Source organism: Vulpes lagopus, chromosome 19, assembly GCF_018345385.1.
Source record: "Vulpes lagopus strain Blue_001 chromosome 19, ASM1834538v1, whole genome shotgun sequence".
Lineage (NCBI taxonomy): Eukaryota > Metazoa > Chordata > Mammalia > Carnivora > Canidae > Vulpes > Vulpes lagopus.
Window position 1 is genome coordinate 36,226,960 of NC_054842.1, and position 26,343 is coordinate 36,253,302.

At 39.5% G+C, this 26,343-nt stretch overlaps 2 protein-coding genes across 5 annotated transcripts in view; one reads left to right on the forward strand and one right to left on the reverse strand.

Annotated features, from left to right (window-relative positions):
* Window positions 1-333: 333 nt before the first annotated feature.
* On the forward strand, window positions 334-21,454 carry MRPS22 (mitochondrial ribosomal protein S22). 3 transcript variants are annotated; one of them, XM_041733943.1, is made up of 9 exons: window positions 402-526; window positions 11,083-11,136; window positions 12,100-12,263; window positions 13,350-13,514; window positions 15,544-15,687; window positions 15,984-16,067; window positions 17,322-17,467; window positions 20,300-20,408; window positions 21,320-21,454. In XM_041733943.1, exons 3-9 carry the CDS (start codon window positions 12,135-12,137, stop codon window positions 21,413-21,415), a joined length of 873 nt encoding a protein of 290 aa, XP_041589877.1. In that variant the 5' UTR covers window positions 402-526; window positions 11,083-11,136; window positions 12,100-12,134; the 3' UTR covers window positions 21,416-21,454. The 3 variants fall into 3 exon arrangements, with proteins under 3 accessions (XP_041589876.1, XP_041589877.1, XP_041589878.1); XM_041733942.1 differs by lacking the exon at window positions 11,083-11,136 and having other exon boundaries at window positions 334-526; XM_041733944.1 differs by lacking the exons at window positions 402-526; window positions 11,083-11,136 and adding an exon at window positions 669-968.
* A 456-nt stretch (window positions 21,455-21,910) lies between these two features.
* The window catches only part of COPB2 (COPI coat complex subunit beta 2), a 68,492-nt gene continuing 64,059 nt past the window's right edge, over window positions 21,911-26,343 (reverse strand). For both annotated transcript variants that reach the window (XM_041733940.1, XM_041733941.1), the window contains exons 16-22: window positions 25,958-26,068; window positions 24,774-24,988; window positions 23,277-23,369; window positions 23,003-23,183; window positions 22,769-22,837; window positions 22,539-22,610; window positions 21,911-22,295 (exon numbers count right to left, since the gene is read on the reverse strand). In XM_041733940.1, coding sequence (XP_041589874.1) covers window positions 22,200-22,295; window positions 22,539-22,610; window positions 22,769-22,837; window positions 23,003-23,183; window positions 23,277-23,369; window positions 24,774-24,988; window positions 25,958-26,068 — 837 coding nt within the window. In that variant the 3' untranslated portion in view covers window positions 21,911-22,199. The remainder of the gene's footprint in view (window positions 22,296-22,538; window positions 22,611-22,768; window positions 22,838-23,002; window positions 23,184-23,276; window positions 23,370-24,773; window positions 24,989-25,957; window positions 26,069-26,343) is intronic.

Genomic DNA, 26,343 nt, shown 5'->3' on the forward strand with positions numbered 1-26,343 from the left:
CATTTGTTGTTCCCTGCCCTGGGCATACACATGGCCAACAAGCACATGAGAAAATGCTCCGCATCACTGGCCATCAGGGAAACACAAATCAAAACCACAATGAAAAAAGAAAAAGAAACACAATGAGATACCACCTCACACCAGTGAGAATGGTGAAAATCAACAAGACAGAGGACACTAATCTTTTCCACAGGCGCAGAAGAGGTCTACAAGGAATCGTAAAGTTGCTCAGTTTTGCCTCCCACCTCCCTCAACCAGACTACATTTCCCAGAATGCCGCGCGAACCTCGCGAGGCCCGGTGGCTTCCAGCTGCTTCCGGCGCAGGTGCCCCTCCCCGCCACCTCCGGATAGTCATGGCGGCCCTCAGAACGTCTGTGACGCTGTGGAGCCTCCTGACAGGTTCTCGGAACTCGGAGCGGGGCTGTTTCCGGGCCCGAATTCGGCCCCAGCTCCGCGCCCTGCTCCAGCCGCCGCCAGGGCCCTGCGGGGTGGGGCTGCCATGCCGTCGGCTTGCTTCCGAGGCGGGTAAGTGACCGGCCAGATGTCCGCGGGCGCGTGGTCCGGGGAGTCCTAGCGCTCGCTTCCGGCCGGCGACAGCGCGCGGCCGCGGGCCCCTCCCCGCCGTGCGCCGCTCTTCTAGCTGCGCGCGCAGGCCGGGCCGGCTCCTGCACCTTGTCGGGCGGGGTCTGTGGTCGCCAGCAGTGCCCGAGCTCGGAAGTCTGCAAGCGCCGTGCTGCACGTAGGGACACGGCCAGCCCAGCGAGTCTGCCCTTGAGGGGACCGCTGGCGCAGTGGGGAAGGGGCAGTGCAGCGTGACCCAGAGCGGCGCGCAGACTTGGTCGGAAGGACCGGGAAGGGTCCCTGGACCTAGGACCAGAGCTGAGACCTGGCTCTCCGTGCCGGGGCAGCCTAGGCCAAAGTGCTGACGGGAGACTGAACACAGGGAGTCTGGAAACCCGCGTTTGAGGTGGGACTCCTTGGTTGGTGAGGCTTGGGTATGGCTGGGCTCCAGGTCTGAAAGGAGAAGTCAGCTCCACGTCTCAGGTTTCCGGCTTGAACGTTTGAGTGGGAAGTATTCCCATTTATACCAAGACAGACAACGTTAATTGTAAGATTTTTTTTTTTTTTTTTTTTTTTTTGGCGGTAGGAATGAAGGGGTGAGGGATGCAGAGGGAGTAGGTGAGGTGAGATTGGAAAGGAGGCAGAATTAAACGTCTGTGTTTGCACATATTAAATTTGAGGTACTTGTGAAATTTGAGTGTAGGTACACAGTCAGATGTAGGTACACAGGATGACCCCAAACACGGTTGTATCTAAAGTGAGAAGCGTCGGGTCAGAGTGGTAACTCTGGGACGCCCGGGTGGCTCATGCCTTCGGCCCAGGGCGTGATCCTGGAGTTCCGGGATCGAGTCCCACGTCGCGCTCCCTGCATGGGGCCTGCTTCTCCCTCTGCCTGTGTCTCTGCCTCTCTCTCTGTCTCTTATGAATGAATGAATGAATAAATAAATAAATAAAATCTTTCTTAAAAATCTAATTTTAGATTTAAATCTAAAAAATCTAATTTTTCCTATTTTAAAGTAAAAGTGGAACGTCTGGGTGGCTCAGCAGTTAAGCATCTGTCTTGGGCTCAGGGCATGACCCTGGAGTCCCAGGATCGAGTCCGACATTGGGCTCCCTGCATGGAGCCTGCTTCTCCCAATGCCTGTTTCTGCCTCTCTCTCTCTCTCTCTCTCTCTCTTTCTCTTTCTCTTTCTCTTTCTTTTTCTCTCTGTGTCTCTCGTGAATAAATAAATAAAATCTAAAAATTAAATGAAAGTGGTAATTCAAGCTGGGGAAATGGTGAGATTGAGGAAAGAGCAGTGCTGAGCACATACTGTCTGAAGCGCTGGGTTCCAGAGGTGAGTTCAAGACCACGTCTGGCCTTCGGAGGAGCACATTGTTTAGTGGGGAGCACGTGAAGTAAGCAGACTACCTTAGTTTTTTTTCTAAATGAAGTTGGAAGTCATTGGTGAGTTTTATTTATTTTTTTTATTTATTTATTTTTTCATTGGTGAGTTTTAAACATGAACCTTGATTACATTTTTTTTAATTTTCAGTTTTACTGAGACATATTTAACATACAGTACTGTATAAGTTCACAGTGTGCAACACAATGACTTGACTTCATATATCATGAAATTATTACCACTATAAGTTTAGTTTACATCTTTCCTCTCATGTAGATACAAAGAAAAAAAGTTTTCTTGTGATGAGAACCCTTAGGATTTACTTTCTTAACAACTTTCATAGATATCATTCAGCAGTGTTAACTGTATCCATCATGTAATATATTACATCCTCGTTCTTCTTTTAACTGGAAGTTTGTACCTTTTGACCACCTTCATCCAGTTCCCCCTCATGCCCTATTCTCTGGTAACTAGAAGACCACAAGTCTGATCTCTTTTTCTGTGAGTTCTTGTTTGTTTTAAGATTCCACATATAGTTGAGATCATATAATATTTGTCTTTCTCTTGGTTTATTTTACTTAATGCCCCCATGGTCCATCCACGTTGTCACAAATTGCAAGATCTTTCTCTCTTTTTTTTAATTGAAGTATAATTGACACAATGTTACATTTCAGGTGTATAGCATAGTAATTCAATAAGTCTGTGCCTTATGCTGTGCTCACAAGTTCAGCTACCATCTGTCACCATACAGTGCTATTACAGTTCCTTTGAGTATATTCCCTAAGCTGTACCTTTTATACCTGAGACTTATTCTTTCCATAACTGGAAGTCTGATCTCCCACTGGCCTTGGCCCATTTGACCTCGCACCCATCTTCCCTCTGGCAACCATCAATTTGTTCTCTGTATTCATGGTTCTGATTCTGCTTTCTCTTTGTTTATTCATTTGTTCTGTTTTTTTTTGTTTTAATATCATTGCATAGTTATTTACGTCTATTTACTTAAGGAAGAGAGAGAGTGTACACGAGCAGGGGGAGAGGTAGAGGTGGGGAGGGGTGGGAGAGGCAGAAGGAGAGGGAGAAGCAGACTCCCTGCTGAGCAGGGAGCCTGATATGGGGCTTGATCCCAGGACCTGAGCTGAAGGCAGTTGCTTAATCAACTGAGCCACTCAGGTGCCCCTATTCATTTGTTTTGATTTTTAGATTCCACATATGGTGAAAATATACAGCGTTTGTCTTTCTCTGACTTATTTTAATTAGTATTGTACTCTCTAGGTCCAACCATATTATTGCAAATGGCAAGCTCTCGTTCTTTTTTTTTTTTTTGGCTGAGTAATATTCCATAGTGTGTTTGTGTGTGTGTGTGTGTGTGAGAGAGAGAGAGAGAGAGAGAGGTATATACATACCACATCCTCTTTATTCATTCATCTATCAGTGGACACTTGGGTTGCTTTTATATCTTGCTTATTGTAAATTATGCTGCAGTGAACATAGGGGTGCATATATCTTCTCAAATCAGTATTTTTGTTTTGGAGAGGGTAAATGCCCAGTAGAGTAGAATTACTGAGTTATATGATATTTCTGTTTTTCGTTTTTTGAGGAACCTCCATACTGGTTTTCACAGTGACTGCACCAATTTACATTCCCACCAGCAGTGCACTAGAGTTTCTTTTCCTCCATGTCCTTGCCAACATTGGTTTGTCTTTTTGCCATTTTGTGGTTTTGATTTGCATTTCCCTGATGATTAGTGATATTGAGCATCTTCTCTTATGTCTGTTGTCTGTTGCCATCTGTATGTCTTTGGAAAAATGTCTGTTTAGGTCTTTAGCCCATTTTTAATCAGACCGTTTGGGGGTTTTTTGGTGTTGAGTTGTATTAAGTTCTTTATATATTTTGGATATTAATCCTTAATCTGATACATCATTTGCAAAATCTTCTCCCATTTAGTAGGTTGCCTTTTCGTTTGTTGATGGTTTTGTTTGCTGTGCAAAATTTTTATTTTGATGTAGTTCCAATAATTTATGTTTGCTTTTGTTTCCCTTTCCTGAGAAGATATATCTAGACAAATGTTGCCATGGCTGATGTCAGAGAAATTACTGCCAGTTTTTTTTTGCTCTGAGTTTTACGGTTTTGTATCTCATATTTTAGGTCTTCAATCCACTTTGAATTTCTGTGTATAGTGTAAGAAAGTGGTCCCCCTTTATTCTTTTGCATGTAGGTGTCCGGTTTTTCCAGCACCATTTATTGAAGAGACTGTTTTTTTCTCTGTTGTATATTCTTGCCTCCTCTATCTTAGATTAATTGAATGTGGATTCATCAGGGATACTGGCCTGTGTTTCCTTGCTTGCTTGCTTGCTTTTTTAAAGTGTCTTTCTGGTTTTGGTATCAGGGTAATACTGGCCTCATAGAATGTATTTGGAAGCTTGCTTCTATCTTTTTAGAATAGTTTGAGGAGAATACGTATTAACTCTTTACATGTTTGGTGGGTTTTAGCCTGTGAATCCATCTAGTCTTGACTTGTGTTTGTTGGGAATTTTTTTAATTACTGACTTAACCTTATTACTCATAAAGAGTTTATATAGATTTTCTGTTTCTTCCTGCTTCAGTTTTGTAACGTTGTATATTTCTGGGAATTTATCCATTTCTTCTAGGTTGTCATATAATTTTTTATAGTAGTCTCATATAATCCTTTGTATTTCTGTGATATTGGTTGTTACCTCTCCTCTTTTATCTCTGATTTTGAGTACTCTTTTTCTTCATGAGTCAGACTATAGGTTTATCAATTTTGTTTATCTTATCAGTTAACCGGGTCTTGGTTTCAATGACCTTTTCCATTTTTTAAAATTGTCTCATGTATTTCTGCTCTAAACCTTATTATTTTATTCTATCTGATGTCGGGCGTTGTTCTTTTTCTAGTTCCTTCAGATGTAAGATTAGGTTGTTTATTTGAGGTTTTTCTTGATTCTTTGGTAGGCCTGTATTGCTATAAATTTCTCTCATAGAACTGCTTTTTGCTGTGCTCCAAAGACTTGGGGCTGTTGTGTTACCATTTTCATTTGTTCTCATAATATTTTTTTATTTCCTTTTTGATTTCTTTGTTGGCCCATTGATTGTTTAGTAGCATGTTGTTTAGCCTCAATGTGTTTGTGTTTTTTCTTTCTTTTTCCTTGTAATTGATTTCTAGTTTTGTACTGTTATGGTTGGGAAAGATGTATGACATGATTCAGTCTTCTTAAATTTATTGAGACTTGTTTTGTGGTCTAACATGTGATCTATCCAGGAGATTCTTCATGAACACTTGAAAATAGTGTATATTCTTTTGTTTTTGGATGGGATGCTCTGTATATATCTACTAAGTTCATCTGATCTAATGTGGCATTCAAAGACATTGTTTCCTTATTATTGATTTTCTGCCTGGATGGTCCATCCTTTGAGTAAGGAGGGGTGTTAAAGTGCCCTGTTATTTTTTTATTGCTGTCAGTTTCTCCCCTTATGTCTGATAATATTTGCTGTATGTATTTAGGTGCCTCATTGTTGGGTACATAGATATTTACAATTGTTATATCATCTTGTTGGATTGAATACCTTTATCATTATGTAATACCATTCTTTATTTCTTGCTACAGTTTATTTTTTTAAAAGATTTTATTTATTTATTTATTTATTTATTTATTTATTTATTTATTTATTTATTTATTTAGAGCCTCTGCACACATTTGCATGTAGTACATGGGGCAGAAGGAGAGGGAGAGAGAATCTGAAGCAGACTCCCTGCTGAGTATGGAGCCGGATATGGGGCTTGATCCCATGACTGCAAAATCACAGTCTGAGCCAAAACCAAGAGTTGGATGCTCAACTGACTGAATCACCCAGGCACCCCTGCAGTCTTAGTTTTCAAATCTATTTTGTCTGATACATGTATTGCTACTCTGGCTTTTTCCCCCCTTCCATTTACATGGAATATCTTTTCCCATCATTTCACTTTCAGTGGCTGTGTGTCTTTAGTTCTGCCACGAGTCTCTTGTAGGCAACACATAGATAGGTCTTGGGTGTTTGTGGTTTTTTAAATCTATTCTGCCACCTTATGTCTCTTGTTTGGAGCATTTATTCCGCTTACATTTAAAGTAATTATTGATAGGTATTGTACTTATTGCTATTTCATTAGTTGTTTTCTGGTGGTCTTTGTAGTTCTCTGTTCCTTGTTCTTTGGCTCTCTTCACTTGTTTGGTGGCTTTCTTTAGTGTCATGTTTGGTTTTCTTTTTATCTTTTGTGTACTATAGGTTTTTGATTTGTGGTTACCATGGGTTTCATATATAACATCATGGGTGTATAGCAGTCCCTTTTAAGTTGATGGCTGCTTAAGTTTGAATACATTATAAAAGTACTAAGTTACTACTTACTTTCTCTATCTTTTAATATATATGATGTCATATTATACATTTTTTTATTTCGTGTATCCCCTATTTTTTCCTAATTTTAGTAGGTATAATTGATTATACTGCTTTTGTGTTTTAACATCCATACTGACTTTATAAAGTGATTAACCTACTACTTTTACTATATGTTTGCTCTTACTAGTGAAACTTTTTCCTTTCACAGTTTTCTGACTTGTAGTTTTTTCTCCCTGCTTAAGTTTTTTCTCCCTGCTTAAAGAATTTCCTTTAACTTTTTTTTTTAAAGAATGGTTTAGTGGTAATGAACTCCTTTAATTTTTGTTTGTCCAGGTATCTCTGTCTCTCTAATTCTGAATGGTGGATAATCTTGCAGGGGAGAGTATTCGTGGTTGTAAGTTTTTTCCTTTCAGCACTTTGAATATGTTCTGCCATTCCTTTCTCACCTTCAGTTTTTGCTGAAAAATTAGGTGACAGCGTTACATGGTTTCCCTTGTGTGTAACTGCTTGCTTTTCTCTTGTTGCTTGTAATATTTTCTCTTTATCTTAAATTCTGAATTTTAAATACTTTAAATTATTATGTGTCAGAGCATGGACCTTTTTGGGATTTTTGTGTTTCCTGAATTTTAGCTATTATTTCTTCAAATAAGTTTTCTGCCCCCTTGTCTCTCACTTTTTCTTCTGGGATCCCTATTCTCACTTTTTTTTTTTTTTCCTGTTGTTCAGCTTGGCTGCTTTCCATTACGCTGTATTCCAGCTAATTGATCCATTCTTCTGCATTTTATAATCTGCTGTTGATTCCCTGTAGCATATTTGACCTCCCAGTTTTGTATTCTTGAGCTCTGACTGGCTATTTTATTATATTTTCTATCTTTGTCAAAGTTATGAATTCATCTGTTCTTTTCTTAAGTCCAGTTGAGTATCTTTATAAATGTTACTTTGACCTTTTTATTAGGGATATTCTTTATCTCTATTTTGTTTAGATCTTTTTCTGTGATTTTGTTTCATTCTTTCAAGACTTTTCAAACGTAGTGTTTTTGTGTAGAAGAGGTCCTGTGGTGTCCTGTACCACACCTCTTGTCACGAGACCAGCTGTGTGAGCTGTATGCACCTTCATATTGATTGTTGTGGGCATGCTGTACTGGTGGTCGGGACTGGACCTGAGCTCAGCTGGCTCAGTATCCTGCTTTGTTAACTGCAAGTACACTGGACAGCATTTGCTATCTTTACTGTTGAAAGGTCTGGCTGCTGCTGCTGTGGACTTGCTGGTAAGTGGTCTGGCTGTCTGCAGTTAGCTGCTGTGACAGCTGTGGGCCCACTGAAGAGGGCGAGATTTGCTCCCTGTGTAGGCAGGTAAGAGGCCTAGCTGCAGGAATTGAGCACATGCTGGTGTGTGGTATTATCTCCCCTACTCTCTCCATGACAGGAGTTTCTTTGGCAGGGTGCCTGTCAATGTAGGTGGGTTGGGTGGGACAGGTCCACAGGGCAACACCACAGCAAGGCACCTGGTGCTAGCAAGGTAGATGGAGAGTATGTTAGAACTGGTTCCCAAAAGTGTCTGGCTGTGTAGTCTTGGGGAGGGCAAAAAGAATGGTGTCCACCATCAGTTTTGTTCCTGAAAGTTCCTGCAGATTCCTGTCTTTCTGGCATAGGTCCTTAGGTTAGGCAGGAAGTCTCTTTCACATATGCCCCAGGCACTTTTCAGACTGCTACTTTTTTTTTGCTGTGTCTGAGGTGAGTTATTTAGCATGCTGGGTCTTTATGGGCATTGTTTCAGTTTTTTAACTTCTGGCTCTCCCAGAGTTTAAAATCGGCCCCACTGATTTTCAAAGCCAGACCTTATAGGAACTCCTTTTTCCAGTATGGGTCTCCCAGGGCTGGGGGAGTTACATCTTGAGGTCTGATCTTGCTCCTCTGTTCTTTTCTTTGTTTTGTTGAACGAGGGGTTTGGTTCCTGACTATGGCCTTCATTCTATAATTAGCTGTGGAAGATCCGTTTAGCCAGTGTTCAGTTCATTTTCATAATTGCCACGCATGTAATTATTACCTCAGTGTGCCATGGGATGAGGTAAGCTCAGGATCCTCGCACTCCACCATCCTTCCTGCATTCCTCTTCTTTGATTTTCATCAGTGTCTTTTAGTTTTTAGTATATAGAGATCTTTTACCTCCTTGGCTAAATTTATTCCTTAGTATTTTATTGTTTTTGATGCAACTGTCAGTGAGATTGCTTGCTTTCTTTGCCACAGAACTTATTACTATAGAAATGCTACCAATTTTTAAATGTTTATTTTATATCCTGCAACTTTACTGAATTTGTTGATTAGATCTGGGAGTTTTTTGGTGGAGTTTTTAGCATTTTCTGCATATAAAATCCTATTGTTTGCAACTAATTGGAGACAGTTTTACTTATTCCTTCCCAAATTCTGATATCTTTTATTTTTTTTTCTTGCCTAATTGATTGGCTAGGACTTGCAGCATTATTTCAATAGGAGACATCCTTGTCTTATTCCCAAACTTAGAGGAAAGGCTTTTAGTCTGTGGGTTTGGTATATATTATGTTGAGGTATGTTTCTTCTGTACCTGATTTGTTAAGAGCTTTTATCATGAACTGACGGAGAACTTTGTCAAATGCTTCTTCTGCATCTATTGAAATGATATATGATTTTTCTTTTTCTTTTTTTTTTTTTTAATTTTTTTTTTATTTATTTATGATAGGAACACAGTGAGAGAGAGAGGCAGAGACACAGGCAGAGGGAGAAGCAGGCTCCATGCACCGGGAGCCCGATGTGGGATTCGATCCCGGATCTCCAGGATCGCGCCCTGGGCCAAAGGCAGGCGCCAAACCACTGCACCACCCAGGGATCCCGATATATGATTTTTCTATCATTCTATTCATTGTGATGTATCACATTGACTTGTATATGTCAAACTATCCTTGAATCCCAGGGATAAATTTCACTTGATCATGGTGAATGATCTTTTCAGTGTGCTGCTGAATTTGGTTTACAGGTATTTTGTTAAGAACTTTTACATCTATAGTTATCAGGGTTATTGGCCTATAGTTTCGGATAGTGTCCTTTTTTAGCTTTAGTATTAGACTAGATTGGGTGCATTCAAAGTGGTATGGCTGTAGAATCTGGCTTTTTTTTTTTTTTTAAAGATTTTATTTATTTATTCATAGAGACACAGAGAGAGAGAGGCAGAGATACAGGCAGAGGGAGAAGCAGGCTCCACAGAAAGAGCCTGACATGGGACTCGATCCAGGGTCTCCAGGATCACACCCTGGGCTGCAGGCGGCGCTAAACCGCTGCGCCACCAGGGCTGCCTAGAATCTGGCTTTTGTATCAAGATAATGCTAGTCTAGTAAAATGAGTTCGGGGATATTCCCTCCTGTTCAGTTTTTTGGAGGAGTTTAAAAAGGATTGGCATTAATTCTTCTTCAAATGTTTGGTAGAATTAACCTGTAAAGTCATCTGCTGCTGGGCTTTTCTTTGTTGGGAGATTTACTATTGCTAATTGAAACTCCTTAGTAGTAATAGGTATGTTCAGATTTTTTGTTTCTTCCTCAGTCTTGATAGGTTGCATGTTTTGAAGAATTTTCCTGTTTCTTCTAGGCTGTCCAGTTTGTTGCTATATAATTATTCACATTAGCTTCTTAGGATCCTTTGTATTTCTGTATCGTGAGTTGTATTGTTTCCTTTTTCATTTATAATTTTCTTGATTTGGATCCTCTCTCTTTTCTTGCTTAGCCTAGCTAAAAGTTTGCCAATTTTGTTATCTTTTCAAAGAACCAGCTCTTAGTTTTGTTAACCTTTTCTATTGTTTTGGCTACATTTTTAAGAGATTATTCTGGTTGTTCCGTGGACCAGGGAGACTGGTTAGGAGGTTAAGCCAAGAGATGAGGATAGCCTCGATCAGAGTAATGGCAGTAGGAAATAGAAGATTAAAGAGAGATTTATGAGGTATAATAGGCAGTGTGTTCTATATTAGTGTTTTCTGTTTTTTTAATAAAATGGGGATAACTGTAGTATTTCCAGGGTGGTTGTGAGGATTTGATGTGCTTAATATGTAAGGTATTTAGCTCAGTAAGTCGTGGCATATAGTAGATATCTACTATATTAGATATCATTGCTAATGTTAGTTATCATTGCTGTTACTGTTACTACTGCTGTTGGCTAGATGTGGAGGGTAAAGGAAAAGTCAGGAATGTCTGTAAGGTTCTGGCCCACATGACCTGTTGGATGCTACTAAAATAGGGAAAAATAGGAAAAGCAGATTTGAGACAGAAGAAATACTGAAGTACACATGAGATATCCACGGGGTAGGTGGATTGAAGATGATCTTGACTGGAAGAAGATTCAGATTTTAGGGTCCCCAGCATATAGAAGTAATTAAAGTTATAGGTTGCGAGAATATCATACAGCAAGAATGTAAGAAAGGAGAAGAGTATGGTTCAGAATTTTTAGGGCCATCAACATTTATAGGACTAGCAGAGGAAGAAGTGGCTGGGAAGGAATGGTATTTTTCCCCCATTTTTTTTTTCCTGATGGAAATAGAGGAAGTTAGATAAACGGATGGGTAAACTGTAAGGCAGCAGTGATATCCGGGTCTCCTCTCCTGCCCATGGCTCTTCTGTGACACCGCATGGCCTTTTCAGTCTCACGTCCAGTGATCCAAGCCTGTGTTTCCTAGTTGCAGCCCCTTAATCTGGAATTTCCTTCCCTTTTTTTCTCTGTCCTGTTCAGGCCCCTGGAGAAGCTACCTTTGACCTGCCATGGCCTTCTCTTCTCTGAGAATATGTATGTAGCACTTGCACTGGGGAGCACCAAGATAGACTAGAGTTGTTCTAGTTTCTAGAAACAAACTTTGGTTTAAATCCTGACTCTGTGACTTAACAGCTGGTTGTCTTTAGGCAGGCTTCAATATCCTTATTTATCTTATTTTGTGAGTTGTAAATACTCCTGAAAACATTTCCTGAAAATGTATGTAATGCCTAGCATCTAAGAGACAACTCTGTAAATATTATTATTATTACATTACTTTTTTTATTTTAAAGATTGATTTATGTATTTGAGAGGGAAACAGTCCTCAAGCAGATTCCCTGCCAAGATTACAGCCCAACGTGGGGCTCGATCCCACAACCCATGAGATCGTCACCCAAGCTGAAACCAAGAGTGTACACTTACTGACTGAGCCACCTGGGCACCCCTTATTAATTTATTTTTAAGATTTCTCCACATCCAACATGGAGCTCAAACTTACCACCTCGAGATCAAGAGCCACATGCTCTACTGATTCCAGGTGCCCCACATTAATTACTTTAAAAAATTTTATTTTAGAGAGAGAGAGAGAGAGAGAAATCCCCAAAACAAGAGGGGCAGAAGGAGGAGAGTCTCAAGCTGCCTCTGTGCTGAGTGCTGAGCCCAATGTAGAGCTTGGTCTCATGACTCTGAGATCACAACCTGAACTGAAACCAAGAGTGGACGCATAACCAACTGAGCCACCTGACACCCTTTAATTACTTTTTTGTGTTGCTTTCTCCACTAGATTTTGAGTGCCTTTTTTGGTAGTATTCTCATTACTATTTTTGTAAATGTGCAGTAAATTTCATCAAGGAATGAATGAATGGAGTTTATAGGTATTAACATTATACATATTGAGGTAGACATTTTGTTAATCATTTCTGTTAGCTTTTCTGTTCAGAGATCTTATTAGCTTATCATTTTTATCATCTTCTTATTTACTAAAATCCATGTTAACAGAATCTGGTAGTTCAGAGATCAAGAAACCTACATTTATGGATGAGGAAGTCCAAAACCTACTCATCAAGATGACAGGCTTGAATTTGCAGAAGGTTTTTAAGCCAGCTATACAAGAACTGAAGCCACCAACCTATAAGCTAATGACCCAGGCACAGTTGGAGGAGGTATGTAAATGTAGAAATATTGGTAGAATGCCTTTCTTGAAAGGGTTAATACACAAGATTTCCAGAGGCCCCTCCAGAGTGATAGCTGCTCTTCCATAAGCACTCATGATGGGACTTCCAGGCACAGATTGAGAAAAGAAATGGGAGTAGGCAGGCAGAGAGAAGCAGGGAGCATGGCCGAAAATAGGCAGATTGGAGGATGTGGGTCAGGCCTATGTGTCCACATAGAGCCTCCTTTGCTCCCAAACCTGGCTGAGCATCCTTCCTTTGTCCTGCCTGGCTGAGCTTCCTTCCTAAGAAACCTCTTCTGTGAGCTTCTTTGAGGCTGAATGCTTTGGTGGGATTATGAGATATTGCTGAACCACATCCTACTCTAGGTACCAGGGTCCTCCTGGAGTCATGGGTATGAGTGGTTTATGGAAAATGCTTTGATGTATGAATCTATGAAGCATTATTTCTCCTTTTTCTAATTCAAAAGTAAGTTACAGTCATAGCAAAACATTCAGATATCTAATAGTACATCCCAAGAAGAGTAAAAAGTCCCATTTTCACTTCTCAGAGGTAATCACTGCTAACAGTATGGCATGGAGCAGTGTGGTCAGTGGTTAAGAGCATGGGCTCAGGAGTTGGGTTGCCAGGGCTCAAATCTCAGTGCTGCAACTTTGTAGCAGTTTACTTAACATGTGTATGCCTCAGTTTTCTCTTCCATGAAGTGTCACCTAGCTCAGAAGGTAGTTGTAGGCATTAAATGAGGCGGATACATTCAGAGTATTTGAACAATATATGGTGCATAGTACATGCACAATAAATGAAATCCTTTATTCTATTTCAGGCAGCTTTTGTGGCCCTCGGTCTGTCTCAGAGTATCCCTTTGCTATGTTGAGAATGGTTGAACCTGCAGGTGGTACTCTCCGCCACACCACAGAGTTTGCAAAGGCCAGGGCCCGGGAGCCTTTTCACTTAGTGGCTACAGCTTCTTCTTCTCTGTAGTTCTTGGCATTTTTTAAATCAGCGTCTGCTTTTGTCAAAAGATCCTTCTGGTTTGTAACCCTGTGGCTCTCTTTAAGAAATATTTTATTTTTTTAGGCTACAAGAAAAGCAATTGAGGCAGCTAAAGTACGATTAAAAATGCCACCAGTTCTGGAAGAACGAGTGCCAATAAATGATGTGTTAGCTGAAGATAAGATATTGGAAGGAACAGAAACAGCCAAATACGTATTTACTGATATATCATATAGCATACCACACCGGGTGAGTACATGTCTAATTGCAAAATGATCTTTATTTGAAATATGTGGAGATGGGCCCGAGGGATGAGGGTCAACATCATTGTGACCCGGTATCTCTGAATCTTCCAAACCAGAATTCCTGTGACTGGGTGAGACCCTTCTGGAAGATCCAGCCCAGCATAAGGAAGAAGAGAAATGCAGACCAGCCCTACATCAGCATGTTACCATTTCCTTACAGATTATGGACCTACTTTATTCCAGACTGACTGCAGAGACAGAGACAGGTGTGCTAAGACAGAACTCGGGGTTTACAGACAGAAACCCATCTCCAGACCACAAATAGGCAGAAATCTTCAAGGCAATGGGAGAAGGGGATTCTTTCTACCCAAGTTAGGCTAACCCCATTAGCTGAAACATTTTGAGAAAGTGGTTTCTTTCCTGTAAATTCTTGATACCCAGACTTCCCAAAGGATTTTCACTTTTTAGAATTTGCAGCAAGAATGACAGGTTTTCCCTAATTTTCAGACACCACTGCTGCTTCTGTTTTGGATTTTATTCTCTAGATCCTCTTCCTTTGATGGCCAGTTCCAAAAGAACACTCTGGCACTTATAAAATAGATCACTTTTGTATTGAATTTTTTCAACTGAGGGTGAAACAAGCAATTTACAAGGTAGCCCACAAAATGCAGAATAGTGCGTAATGCTGTGGTTGGGAGAAGGGCCACCCCACATTAGTCTTTTTGTCATCTGTGATTATGGTTAGAAGACATGATTTGAGTGATGTCCACGTCTGTATATCAGCCACCTGTACACCTGACATGATGAACAGAGATCACAGTTTCATTTTAATTAAAATTTTTGCTTTGGGGTGCTTTGAAGGCTGTTTATGGGAACATTTTATAACCTGAAATGGAGAAAGGACTTAGAATTCAAATTACCACACTCCTTTTGAGGAATAATTGTTATTTAGACATCTGTTATGTTTTATTTGTAGTACTTGATCATAGTTTTAATTATATTATCCTAAGAACACATTCAGAGACTCTTACACCCGAAAACTTGAAAGTACCGTTTGGTTAATTTAAACATTAATCAGATGTGTATCAGTTACCTGCTATGTGCAAAATTCTGTGTAATCACTGGGTATTGCAATGAATTGTAATATGCAGTTCCTGCCCCTTTTCAGCTCTCTGACAGTATCTGAGCAGTGTCAAGAATCTTGCACGTGGGGGCACCTGGGTGGCTCAGCTGGTTGAGCGTCTGACTTCAGCTCAGGTCATGATCCCAGGATCCCATGATCGAGCCCTGCAACAGGCTCCCTCCTCGGCAGAGAGCTGCTTCTCCCTCTCCCTCTGCCACTTTCTTGCCTGTGTTTGCACACTCTGTCAAATAAGTAAAATTAAAAAAATCTTACACATGATAAATTGCCAGTCAACTGGCACAAACAGTGGGTAGAATTCTGAGGGAAGTGAGCTCATAGCCTAGGACTTGGTAGTTGGAAGAGTGAAGAGACCAGAGGCAGGTGGACTAGTCAGTCTCTTACACATTTATGTCTCATGTCAATTCGAGGAATTATAGAGGTGTGGAATTAAGACTCCACATTCTTGGGTTTTTTCCTTTTATCCCAGGGACTTTAGAAGTAGATCACAAAGTAGTAAAGTCTGTTTCAGTGAGACTTTAGGATGGGATGGGAAAGTGAAGCAATTTAAAAGATCTCATAGCACTTCTTTCCTCTGAAATGGATTTAGATGAATCTGACCAGCTTTTTTCCCTTGAACCATTTTATGTATTAAACCCACTTTAGGACCATAGTTGGCAGTTAGTAAATACTTTCATTTTAGATTTCTGATTGTCAAAGGCACGGCAGTGATTAGTGAAAGAAGTATCAAATCTTGCCAAGTCTTTGAGGTTTAAAATTATCATATATGATTGCATTTTCTATCTCCCAGATGCATTTTATATTTTGATTGCAAATTATAATGGTGCTTAGTGGAACATTGGAACTAGAAATAAGTCTCCACAAACTTACCCTCAATTGTGTTCTATTTCAGGAGCGTTTTATTGTTGTCAGAGAACCAAGTGGCACACTACGCAAAGCTTCTTGGGAAGAACGGGACAGGATGATACAAATTTATTTTCCAAAAGAAGGCCGTAGAGTTTTAACACCAGTAATTTTCAAGGAAGAAAATCTTAGGGTAAGGTGACTTTAGTTTCATTGAGTCAGTAGTGATGGTTTCTTTGTGGAACAAGTTGGTTCTGGTGCTGCAGGGCATTCTGCTTTGGTAAACACAGATACATGTTTCTAATAATGACTCTACTGTTATCTTGCAATTGGCTTAGCTGGGATTTGAATTTGGTGTGACAATTATGAAGCCTGTATGATTTCTGCCTGCCTCTTACTGGGCACAGAAGTGGATGGGCACATCTGTCATGGCATCAGGGCAGGTGTTGATTTTTCTCATCTAATTCCAACTATGCTTCGTGGTTTTAGAACATGTACAGCCAGGACCGACATGTTGATGTCCTCAATCTCTGTGTTGCCCAGTTTGAGCCAGATTCTGCTGAATATATCAAAGTGAGTATATTTTATAGTTTCTAAAGTGTGGGCTTAAGTATGGTTATGAGTAGGATTTTTGCAGAAGGGAAGAACATCTATCATAACTGAACATCTATTGATTACCTTATGTATACCAGATATTTTATCCTCACAACAGCCCTTGAATTAAAGATGGGAGAATTTAAGCTTGGAGAGTTATGTAGCGTGGTGCAAGTTGCACAGCTAGTAGGTGGCAGCATTAAGGATCCAAACTTTATAGCAGAGCTGCTTCTCTTTTCATTTTATCATACAGGAACAGTCATTTACTAAAATTTGCCAAAATCTATTTTACAATTCAATTTAATAAGTAATCATGTAGTGCTCTCTATGTATAAGATAGTATTGTGGATAGCATAGGTGATGACATGAACTAGCGTAAGATGTACTATCAAAGCTTGCAGTCCAGAAATGATTGTGAGAAGGGTGCTAGATGAGTATGCAGATAACTATCACCTTAGGTTTAAGATGTTATAGGTGCTAAGAGAAGATTAGAAAGTGCTCTCAGTGAAGGTTTCATATGGGTCTTGAACAGGGTTCTAGAAGGGCAAGGAACATTGTGAAGTTGGGTGAGAAGAGGTGTTTCAGGCAGGGAGAGGAAACAAAGTGTGCTTGCAAATGGCCAGTTATCTGGTTTGCTTTCACATGCAATATAAATGTATGGGAGGTGTTCAGGGTTAAGCTAGAAAAGTAAATGGGGCCATGTGACAGGTGACTTCAGATGCGAGGCTCAAGAATCTGGACTTCAGTCAGCAGGCCTTTGAAACCTTTTGAACACAGGAATGCCCTTATCTTAGTCCTCAGTTTGCAAGATCAATCTGGAAGAACTGAAGGAACAGTAGTTAATAAGGTGGAACGGGGTAGTTGATGGGATAGGGAGAAAAGGGAGGAGTGAAAAAATAACGATTTTTTAAAATCCTCTAATGACCAAGATAATCACCATTATCCATTATTTCTAGTGGTCTACATATATGTAATAGGTGCTGCATAAATAGTGCTTGGCTGCTGAAAAGTAATTGGTTTGGCTGTAAATGTGCAGCAGACTTGTTCCAGGCTGCACACACTTCTACAGTGGAGGGTTGATCTAAACCATATCTGTTGGTTAAAGAGAGTAGAAGCAGGTATACGTAGACCTGGTTTAGTGATACTTTCTGGGACAACAGTCAAATAATTGTGTATCCAGTAATGCTCACTTATTTTCATGTTTATGAAAAAAATTGCATTTTATGTGGGTAGATTCATCATCAGACCTACGAAGACATAGATAAACATGGGAAGTATGACCTTTTACGTTCAACAAGACACTTTGGTGGAATGGCTTGGTATTTTGTAAATAAGAAAAAGATTGATGGTTTACTGATTGACCAGATTCAGAGAGATCTGTAAGTATGATCTTAGTAAGTAAAAGAAATTCTATTACAGTAAATCTGTATTTAAGCTATTTACTCCCAGTGATGACAGTGTATAGTCCAGTGATAAACTCCCTTCACTTATTTATGTGTTTGTTCTTCCAGCGTAACCCAGTTTTCTCAGCCTTTGCTTCTGTGTTAAACAGGGCTAGATTCTTTAAGAGTAAGTGGCTGTGGCTCTGTATTATATATCTTGAATACTGACTTACCTTGGCCTCACTGGTGTTCCTTGGTATCAGTGAACTTTCCAGACGCTTAAAGGAGATTAAATGGGCAACGTAAGACATAAGCCCTGGCAGGTGCTTGTTTTCCCCAGTGGAACTGGGGCTTTTCAGTAAAAGTCATTATTTATGAAAACACTACAGTTTTTGATATTCCTTGCTTTTGCAAGATTTTTAAGGCACTGACAGAATTACAATTTTTTTTTTTCCAAAGTCGCATGAATCATGGAACGTCTACTGTATTTTAACTGGTGTGCTCCCAGGTTTCTAGCTGAAACAATAGTGTATTTTACAGCTTGTGATGAAACTGAAAAGAAAATTGTTTTTGACTATCAGTTGGATTAGAAATGCCAAAATGACAAGGAAAAGAAACCACAGCTCTAAGGAAGTCCACTTTCTACGGAAAGTCCTTGACTGACTCAGAAGTCTGAACTACAAGAGGGTAGAGATTATGGCTGCCTTCAGACTATAGGGGGCTGTGACTCAGCTTATCCTCCATGTCATCTAATCAAAGCCATTCACATAAAGGTCCTAAGGCATTTGGAAATAGAAGGTTCCACAGGTATTATCTAAGAAATACAGCCCATATTTGGAAACAGCACCATTTCTCATAGAAGCAGCATTCTTAATGGTAGATGTCTTCAGGCCAGCCCACTTCAGCAAGTGTAGTATAATCCAATTTAGTGGGCAGAAATACACCTTCATCCCACATAAATAGGGGGCTGGTTGGCACTCATGAGGATACTCAAAAGGGATCTACTTTCAAGTGAGTTGACAGTGACATCTGTGAATGAATTTTCTTATGAAGTTTTTTGGATCAAATCATTCTGAAATGATTTTATTATAAAGACATGTAATATTTTTGTAAATAATTAGGATTACAAGAAATGTGTAATTGAACATTAAAGTTCTTATTAAAGTGTACTAATATAGGCTATTATAGTAATACTCATTACCACATGAGCTTTTATATCTGAAGCAGTTTACTTGTATACCGGGAGGGAGTTTTGAGTACTTAACCATTCCTGTAGGATTTCTGCCCAGGACAGCATGCTGCAAACCCCAGACTAGACAGTAGAGGGTGCATGTCCTCCTAAATGGAACCCAAGGCAGAACGGGATTCTGCAGTTTATTTCAGACTCAAGTCCCACTGTTGGTTTTGAGAGTCTTTAAAAATTTTTTTGAACATGTAAATTGATTTGCTCTTATTTTCAAATACAGGCTGGGTGTTAAGCTAACTTATTCAGTAAGATGCAGGCATTATACTTTAGCATGAATGTAATGAAGCCCTAAAGAGGAATCTAAATATAGAAGCCCAGTTAAGCTCTTTACAGGACCACATGCCTACGCTCCAAAGCTCCAAAGAGAATGTTATCATTTGGGGAATTTTGCTGTCATGTTTATTAGACTCTGTTAAATTATAACAAGCACGATGCATTTGTAATGAATATGTTTCAGGTTTTTTTACCTGAAACATTTTACTATATGAACAGCACTGGTTTCTCAGTTCTCCCAGAAGATGGCCTTGAGAGTGGACAGACCTTGGGATAAGCCTAGAGGATTTCTCTCAGGTCACCATGGCTTGAGAAATTATTTACCTCTTTCCACACTGTCAGGCCACTCTTTATCCCCCAGGGCAGGTATAATAGGAAAACGGGGAAAATTAGTGAGATAGCTGGGGGAACACTGAATTAGGATATCTTCACCGCTCCAACCCCAACTGGAAGCCAGTAACTCAGTATACATAGCACAACCTCAAAAGCACAAGCATTTTAGAAAGGTTATTTACCCCTCAGCTTTGAGATGGCAGATGGCAGGCAAGTGTTGACTATGTGAGAAGATAGTGATTGGTTTGGGGAAGGCGAAGGAGATTCTTATGCTAATTAAAATTGTTTAGAGTTTCTAGAAAGGTAAGTACAAGCCAGAAGAACTGAATTCTAGATTGCTGAAGCAGAACCTGACATTCCTTCTGATGCAGGAAGCAAAATTTTAGATTTGCTTCACTAGGACACTCATTTTTAACCAATGGGTTCCTATGAATAGACTGGGGCCTGGGAGTCTTTCCTTGTATTCTCAGGCGTCTCATAGAGGCATTTATGCATTAATTTGGAGTCTTAATGAAAATTTGTTAGGAGAGGTCAATGCTAATGAACTTGAAGGCTAGTGGCTTTGAGCATCCCCTGCACACCAGCTTATGTGGGATGAAGGTGATATTCCTGCCCTCAGAGTTAGATTACATTATTTGCTGGTGAGGTGGGTTGGCCTGGCACCCACCCATCTACCATTAAGAATGCTGTTTCTATGAGAAATGATGCTCCATTTCCAAAAGAATATAGTCACATTTAGACTATATTCAGGTTCATAAATTGGGCACTGCCTGTACAGATTCCTGCCCACCTTAGAGTACATATGAAGCTTAAACTGGCCAGTTTACTGAAAATGCCTTTGAAAATATCAAACTAAAGGCTTAAAAAATTTCTGGCCTGAGGAAAGTCTCAAGTGTAACTTAAAGTTGGCACACATTTATAGGACTGTGAAGCAAACGAAGAAAACCCACTGATAGCAGTAAACCCTTTCACTCTAGAGTCGATGATGCCACCAGCTTGGTCCAGCTATATCACATCCTCCATCCAGATGGCCAGTCTGCTCAGGAGGCCAAGGAGCAGGCTGCTGAGGGATTACATTTAATTAAGGTAAAGGGATTACCTGGGAAACCACACTGGCTGTTTTGTGGTGATAATGGAGTTGGGAAGATTCTGAAGTGGGTCATATTTAATGGTAACTAAACAGATTGACACATACAGAAAATCTGTGGTCTTAAAATAGTAACTAGAGCCCCATATTTCTTCATCTGATAATACTAACAGATGGGATGGGGGTGTGGGAGCTGCAGCTGGAGTCCAAGCAATTCAGATAGTAGAGCAGCATCTCCCTTGTGATCAGGTCACCAGAGGGCAGGGTGGAGTACAAGGCAGCCCATGTTCCTGATCACATTCCTGTCCAGAATGGGAGAAGGTGGTGCTTGTATATTACTAAGCCTTGGTTGCATTATCATCTTGAACTGCATACCTCGCAGAACCACGGGCTTATTACATATATTTCTCTGTCATTATATAATTTTCGCCTAATGCTCAGAACAGACATAGTTTTGTGGGTCTGGCTTCTCTCCCAATCTTATTTTATGCATACTGCAAAAGCATTTCTAAGGATACAAATGACCAGTGATGAGCCCACCCCCTAGGAGCAGAGAGAAACTGTGGTACTAATTCTGGTTTTCTGTGATATTTGGGGGAAAATATTCTTTAAAGTGAAAAATTAGTTTGCTGACTTTCATCCTCTAAATTTATCTTGATCTGGCAAGAAGTACAATGTCAAAACTTTTTTTTCTGGAAACAAGGTAAGGGAGATGGCAGTTATATCAGGATTCTTCTGGTGTTTAGAATTACTGAAGCTTGTTTGGTCCATGTAGTAGTAGGCTTACTATTTCATAGTCAGAAAAACAATTGTGAACCTTGGAAGACTTTTTAAACTGGACCTTTGCTAATGCAGAAATGGGAAACTTTAGTGTATGTTGCTTAAAAGAGTTTTTTTTTTTTTTAAACAGGTCTTTGCAAAAACAGAAGCACAGAAAGGAGCATATATAGAATTAACACTACAGGCTTATCAAGAAACAGTCATTAGCCATTCTGCAGCTTCCTGAAAACATTTTAAAAATAAATTTCATTTTACTAAATTGTAACTCGCTTTCTCTGTTAATGTGAATGTCAAAAGTATTGAAGGGAGTTTCCTGATGTTTCTAACAGTGCCTCTACTGAAATACAAAGAAATCTTTGATACTCCACTCATTTTCCTAGGTTTTGAGAGGATGATAATTGAGAAGTATATTTGAGTGTCTGGTTAGAATTTCTCTAATCAGGTGCAGTGTAAACAACAAAAAAGCACTTCTCTCATAGACAGAGCCCAGCTTAAAGAGGTCAGAGGAGCTGGGTTTCAGATCCTGATTTGAGAAACAGATAATTAACTACAAGACAAAATCAGGGTTGAGGCATAAAAACCCAAGTATACCAACTTGGTGGGAACATGGTCAAGAAAAAGGGTTACGAGAATGTGGGCTGATCCCTAGGTGAGGTGTAGTTTGGTTCAGCCTTCTAAAACGAGGAGCTTATTTTCATTATTTAGAAAGGAAACTTTCAAGTATTTTTGTTAATTCAAAAGATTTTATGAGATACAGTCTAATGACAGTATGAAAAAAAAAAAATCAAAGCCCACATTTGGTTTACTTAATAAGGAAACAATGATTTAGATGCTGCACATAAATGACTCCTAAGATGAGAAGAGCAGTGTGCTCCCAGTGGGCCACAAACAGCCTTTCCATATAAAATCTAAGGAGGTTCCCAAGAGTCTAAAGCACTGTGGTCAGGGTGGCGATCGATACCTGTCCATTATAATGATCTGTGTAGTGGGGTTCTCAAGAAACATTACACTCAATCATCCAAAATATCTTCATCCAGGTTGATGTCTGTTGTGTCAATATCTTCTAATTCCAAATTATCCAGATCTATTTCCAGTTCAGGTAAACTCTGCAAAGAAAAGAGTTATATAGCACTTTGTTATCTCTGATAAGCTTTTGAAGCTACCTCTGATTCATGATCCAAAGAGAACCAAAGCAATAGTCAAAAGGGACATTCTCTCATTTCAGAGCCCCTGCTCTGAAAGTGATTACGTCACTTGAAATGCAGAGGCCTGCCCATCCTGCAGCTGTTCATGGGGAGAAAGGAGTGCACCTGGGGTTCCCATGCAAAGTCTGGGTATGATGTCTGTACCTTTTCTTCTTTGTTGGCTGTGTGGGAGGTGACAATTACTGGAGTAGGAGAAGCAGGTTTCCCATCAAGTTCCTGAAAAGCCAAGTGGAGATACATATATAAAAATGGAGAATTTGTTCAGGTAATTTTCCCCCAGTGGAAGGCTACTCAGGATTAGGAAATGGGAGATGACACTTAAAATGAACAAATCTTAACCAGATTATCTCAGGCAGTATTCTGAGTATTCTGACCTGTTGAGCTGCAGATCTTGAGGGCTGAAAGCCTTTTGCCTCTTCCATAACATTTCTTTCTTCATTTGGCTATCAGAATAAAGTAATAATGAAATATTCTGAAGTTATAATTCATTTATGAATTTGATCCAAATCTCAATTATCAGCTCTCAATCCAACAATAAAGTATGTAAAGTAGGAACACACTTCTACACTCTAGTCACACTGAATGAGGTCTGCTCCCTGGCAACTCACCGTGACAAGTGGGTATTGCTTGGCTGGCCACAGATCAGCATGTGTTTCCTTCACCCATTCTTCTACAACAAAGGCTTCTTTTAATCCAGGAAAAAGGTTTTCATATTCTGTTGGATCTGCAAGGGATTCTGCTGCTTTCTGATTGACTTTTGAAAGATTTTCTCTCCAGAGTTTCACCACCCTATTGTAGAGATCAAGGAACCAAAGGGAGACTTGAGTAAGTGTGCTCTAGTTTTTATCTGAAACATTTGTTCCTAAAATTAAAAGTCTGTACCTTGAAACCTGACTGGGTAAGTAAGTCCGGGCTAGGAAGGCGGCTTCTGGCAGTCGACCTGTTCTAATCAAGAGTTCCAGGCAGGCATCTAGCCTAAAGATGAAAAAGGAGAGGCACTATTACCAAGAAGAGACAAATGTAGATGTAGTATTGCAAGGTTAGCATTCTCTCCCCAACTTCCACACATATACCTCACACCTCATTTTGTCACTGAGTCATTTACTTATCAGTGTGTTTACATAATCAATGGACTCCAAGAACGTGAAGGGTAGGACAGGTTTGTGACCATTTTCACTCTCTCGACAACCTGTTTTAACAACTCCTAAGAAGAATCTAAGGGGGCTTTTCAAGGCCAGCTAAGGCAGCTTAGACAAGCACATTTTCAAAGGCTTTCAGGAGATACAGGAGCAGAAACTTGGTTTCACAAGTGGGAACATTGAGGGCAGTGTCTCCAATGTGGGCTGTGCTGGACAATCCAGTGGTCTCTAGCAGGAAAATGTCCTAGTGTCTATTTTTTTTAATTTCAATTTTTTTTGAAGTTTGGTAAAGTAGACAATGTGTAGAATTCACAGGTTTTGGGGGGGAAAAGGGGTTTTTGGCTTTTAGAAATGTAATACACTACATATATATTACCTAATATCCTCGGCATCAAATGAAAGTCAAACAATATTCTGCAATAACACATGAATACTAAATGTGATAATAAGAACAAGTAGCATAAAAGCATAAAATAATATACTTCAGAGTTAAGGTTTTGCCATCAAATAAATTATAGGAAACTGTTTTCAGGACAGTTTTTGGTTTTTGAATTATGGACCTATTCCTACAGGTATACAAATTTATAAATACATATATTATAAAAACACACTGGGATACACTAAGCTTTGATGATAAAGTGTGAGGTTTAAAAAGTCACTATGCAGGGGAAGGTTACTGAATATTTTTGTGTTTTATTTCATAATATGGTCAACTAATGTTGAGGTGATTTGGTTTGCACTAACTGCTAGACTTTGAGAAGTATATGGTATTTTTATGCTTTACAACTGGACTCAATTATAGAAGTACCTGACATCCTCAACCCCCTTTATTCTTGCCATGGACAGGTCAGAATTACCCAATTTGGGTAAAACTATTGGCCATTTGGGTACTACAGGAACAGCACAATAGCTTCCTGCTGTGTTAAAATAAAATGGCTCAGCCAGGGAGAGGCCAGGCTTTTGAGAAAGGTGTTTAACATTTCTCTCGGTCCAAGCCTCCTTAAACAGCACATTTTGCTTATTTCGACCAAATGTGTCAAGAGCATCCCTTGCTGAAGGTGAACGCCACCACGGTAGCACTGTCCTTCCTCGGACTACGCCTACTAGCCAGGGCTACGCCAGGTGCCTGTCCGTTCTCCAGGGTTCATTCTTCCTCTGTAAACCACCCTCATAGTCATTGCAGAAACCAGTGCTTGAAATTACTATGCCCACCTCTCTTAGACCTTGCATTAATACTTACTTGCCCTGTAAAAAGTAGCTCATGAATGCCACGTTATTCTTGCCATCTCTCTCTGCACCCTCTGCTAGTTTGTTCACCATACTAGCATTTCCAGAGGCAGTGGCCAAGAGCAACAGGCCTCCATAATCCTGTGCATGGTGCAGGCACTCTTGGGCAAGGCCAAACTGACATTTACTAATGGCAAGTTCGGCAAGTTGTTTCCACTTTTGTTCTGACTGTAAAAAAAGAGTTTCCAAGTTAAAACATCTATGGAAATAAACATTTGATTTTCAACATAACAGTCTTCTGTTAACCTATTACTGGGCTGCCAATGGGAGATATTTCATACATATACTGAGCTGTGCTTATTAAGCTGGTTCTATCAATCAAAGTAAGAATGGAATGACAAAATGTATAATGAGAAAATGGAAGTCATTCGCATATACAAAATGAATTCAAACAAATCAATTTTAATGATGCATGAATAATCATCAACCCATTATAATTTTGTAATTACACAGTAAAACTAAAAGTAATACTATCTAATTGGAGTTTTAAGGTAATTAGATTGCAGTTATTTTAATGAGTGATTTAGTACCATTTCTGGAAAGTGTAGAGCATTGTTTTTTATATTCTTAAATATTTAACAATGATGTTATCTGTTATTTGTAGCTTCTCAAAAATCAAAATGCTACACATTTGGATGATCTCAATGTAGCTGAAATTTATTTAGCACATCTGAAATGAATTTACCAATAAATGCTAGACTTAAACCACAATTGGGGGCCCTTAATACATAGCAGTTCATTAAAATCATTAAATTGTGTCAAAATATTAAAATCTTTAAAACCAACAACTTTCTCACTAGTTTGGGATAATGGCAAATTACTGCTTTGTCTGTCTGTACTCTAAGTTCCCAGACTACAATATCTAATATCTTACATCTTCTTTTACAAAACAGATCTCCTATAAGCTATTGAAAACACTTTTAAACAAATTCACAATGCTAAAAATAGATCTCCAATAAAATTCATTCATGTAAAGACTAACAAAATGCATTTTTTAAGTGAACAAATAGAGGCAATCATCCAAAGAGATTTACTAATTTGCATTTCAGAAAAATTTAACAAGAGAACTACACTAAACACAAAGAAGTAGCTACTAACCTTTGAATCAATTACAGAAAATCATGACTTAGTACATACCTCTGCTTCTACTGCTAATTGGTATGCGATTTTCAGTTCTCCAAGCTGTAGAGCAAGTTCAAAGCGATGCTCCGGATCTGTGGATACTGTAAGAGCTTGCTGCTTGAAGCCCTAAACAGAGAACATATGTAACTGTGTGCGCAGTCTACATGTGTATATCACACACAGCAAGCCAGCCATTTAGCACTCTGTTGAACTAAGACTACCTTGCTAACACACAAACCCCACTGCCTAAACATAATAAATAATACTCTTTAATGAGAAGACAGAAAAACGAAGGAATCATTAAATTAATTGCTAAGAACAAACCAGCAGACAAAATGCAGTCCCACAATGCTATTTTCTAAGCACTGGAAGGTGACTGATGCTTAACAAACTCATGTAAG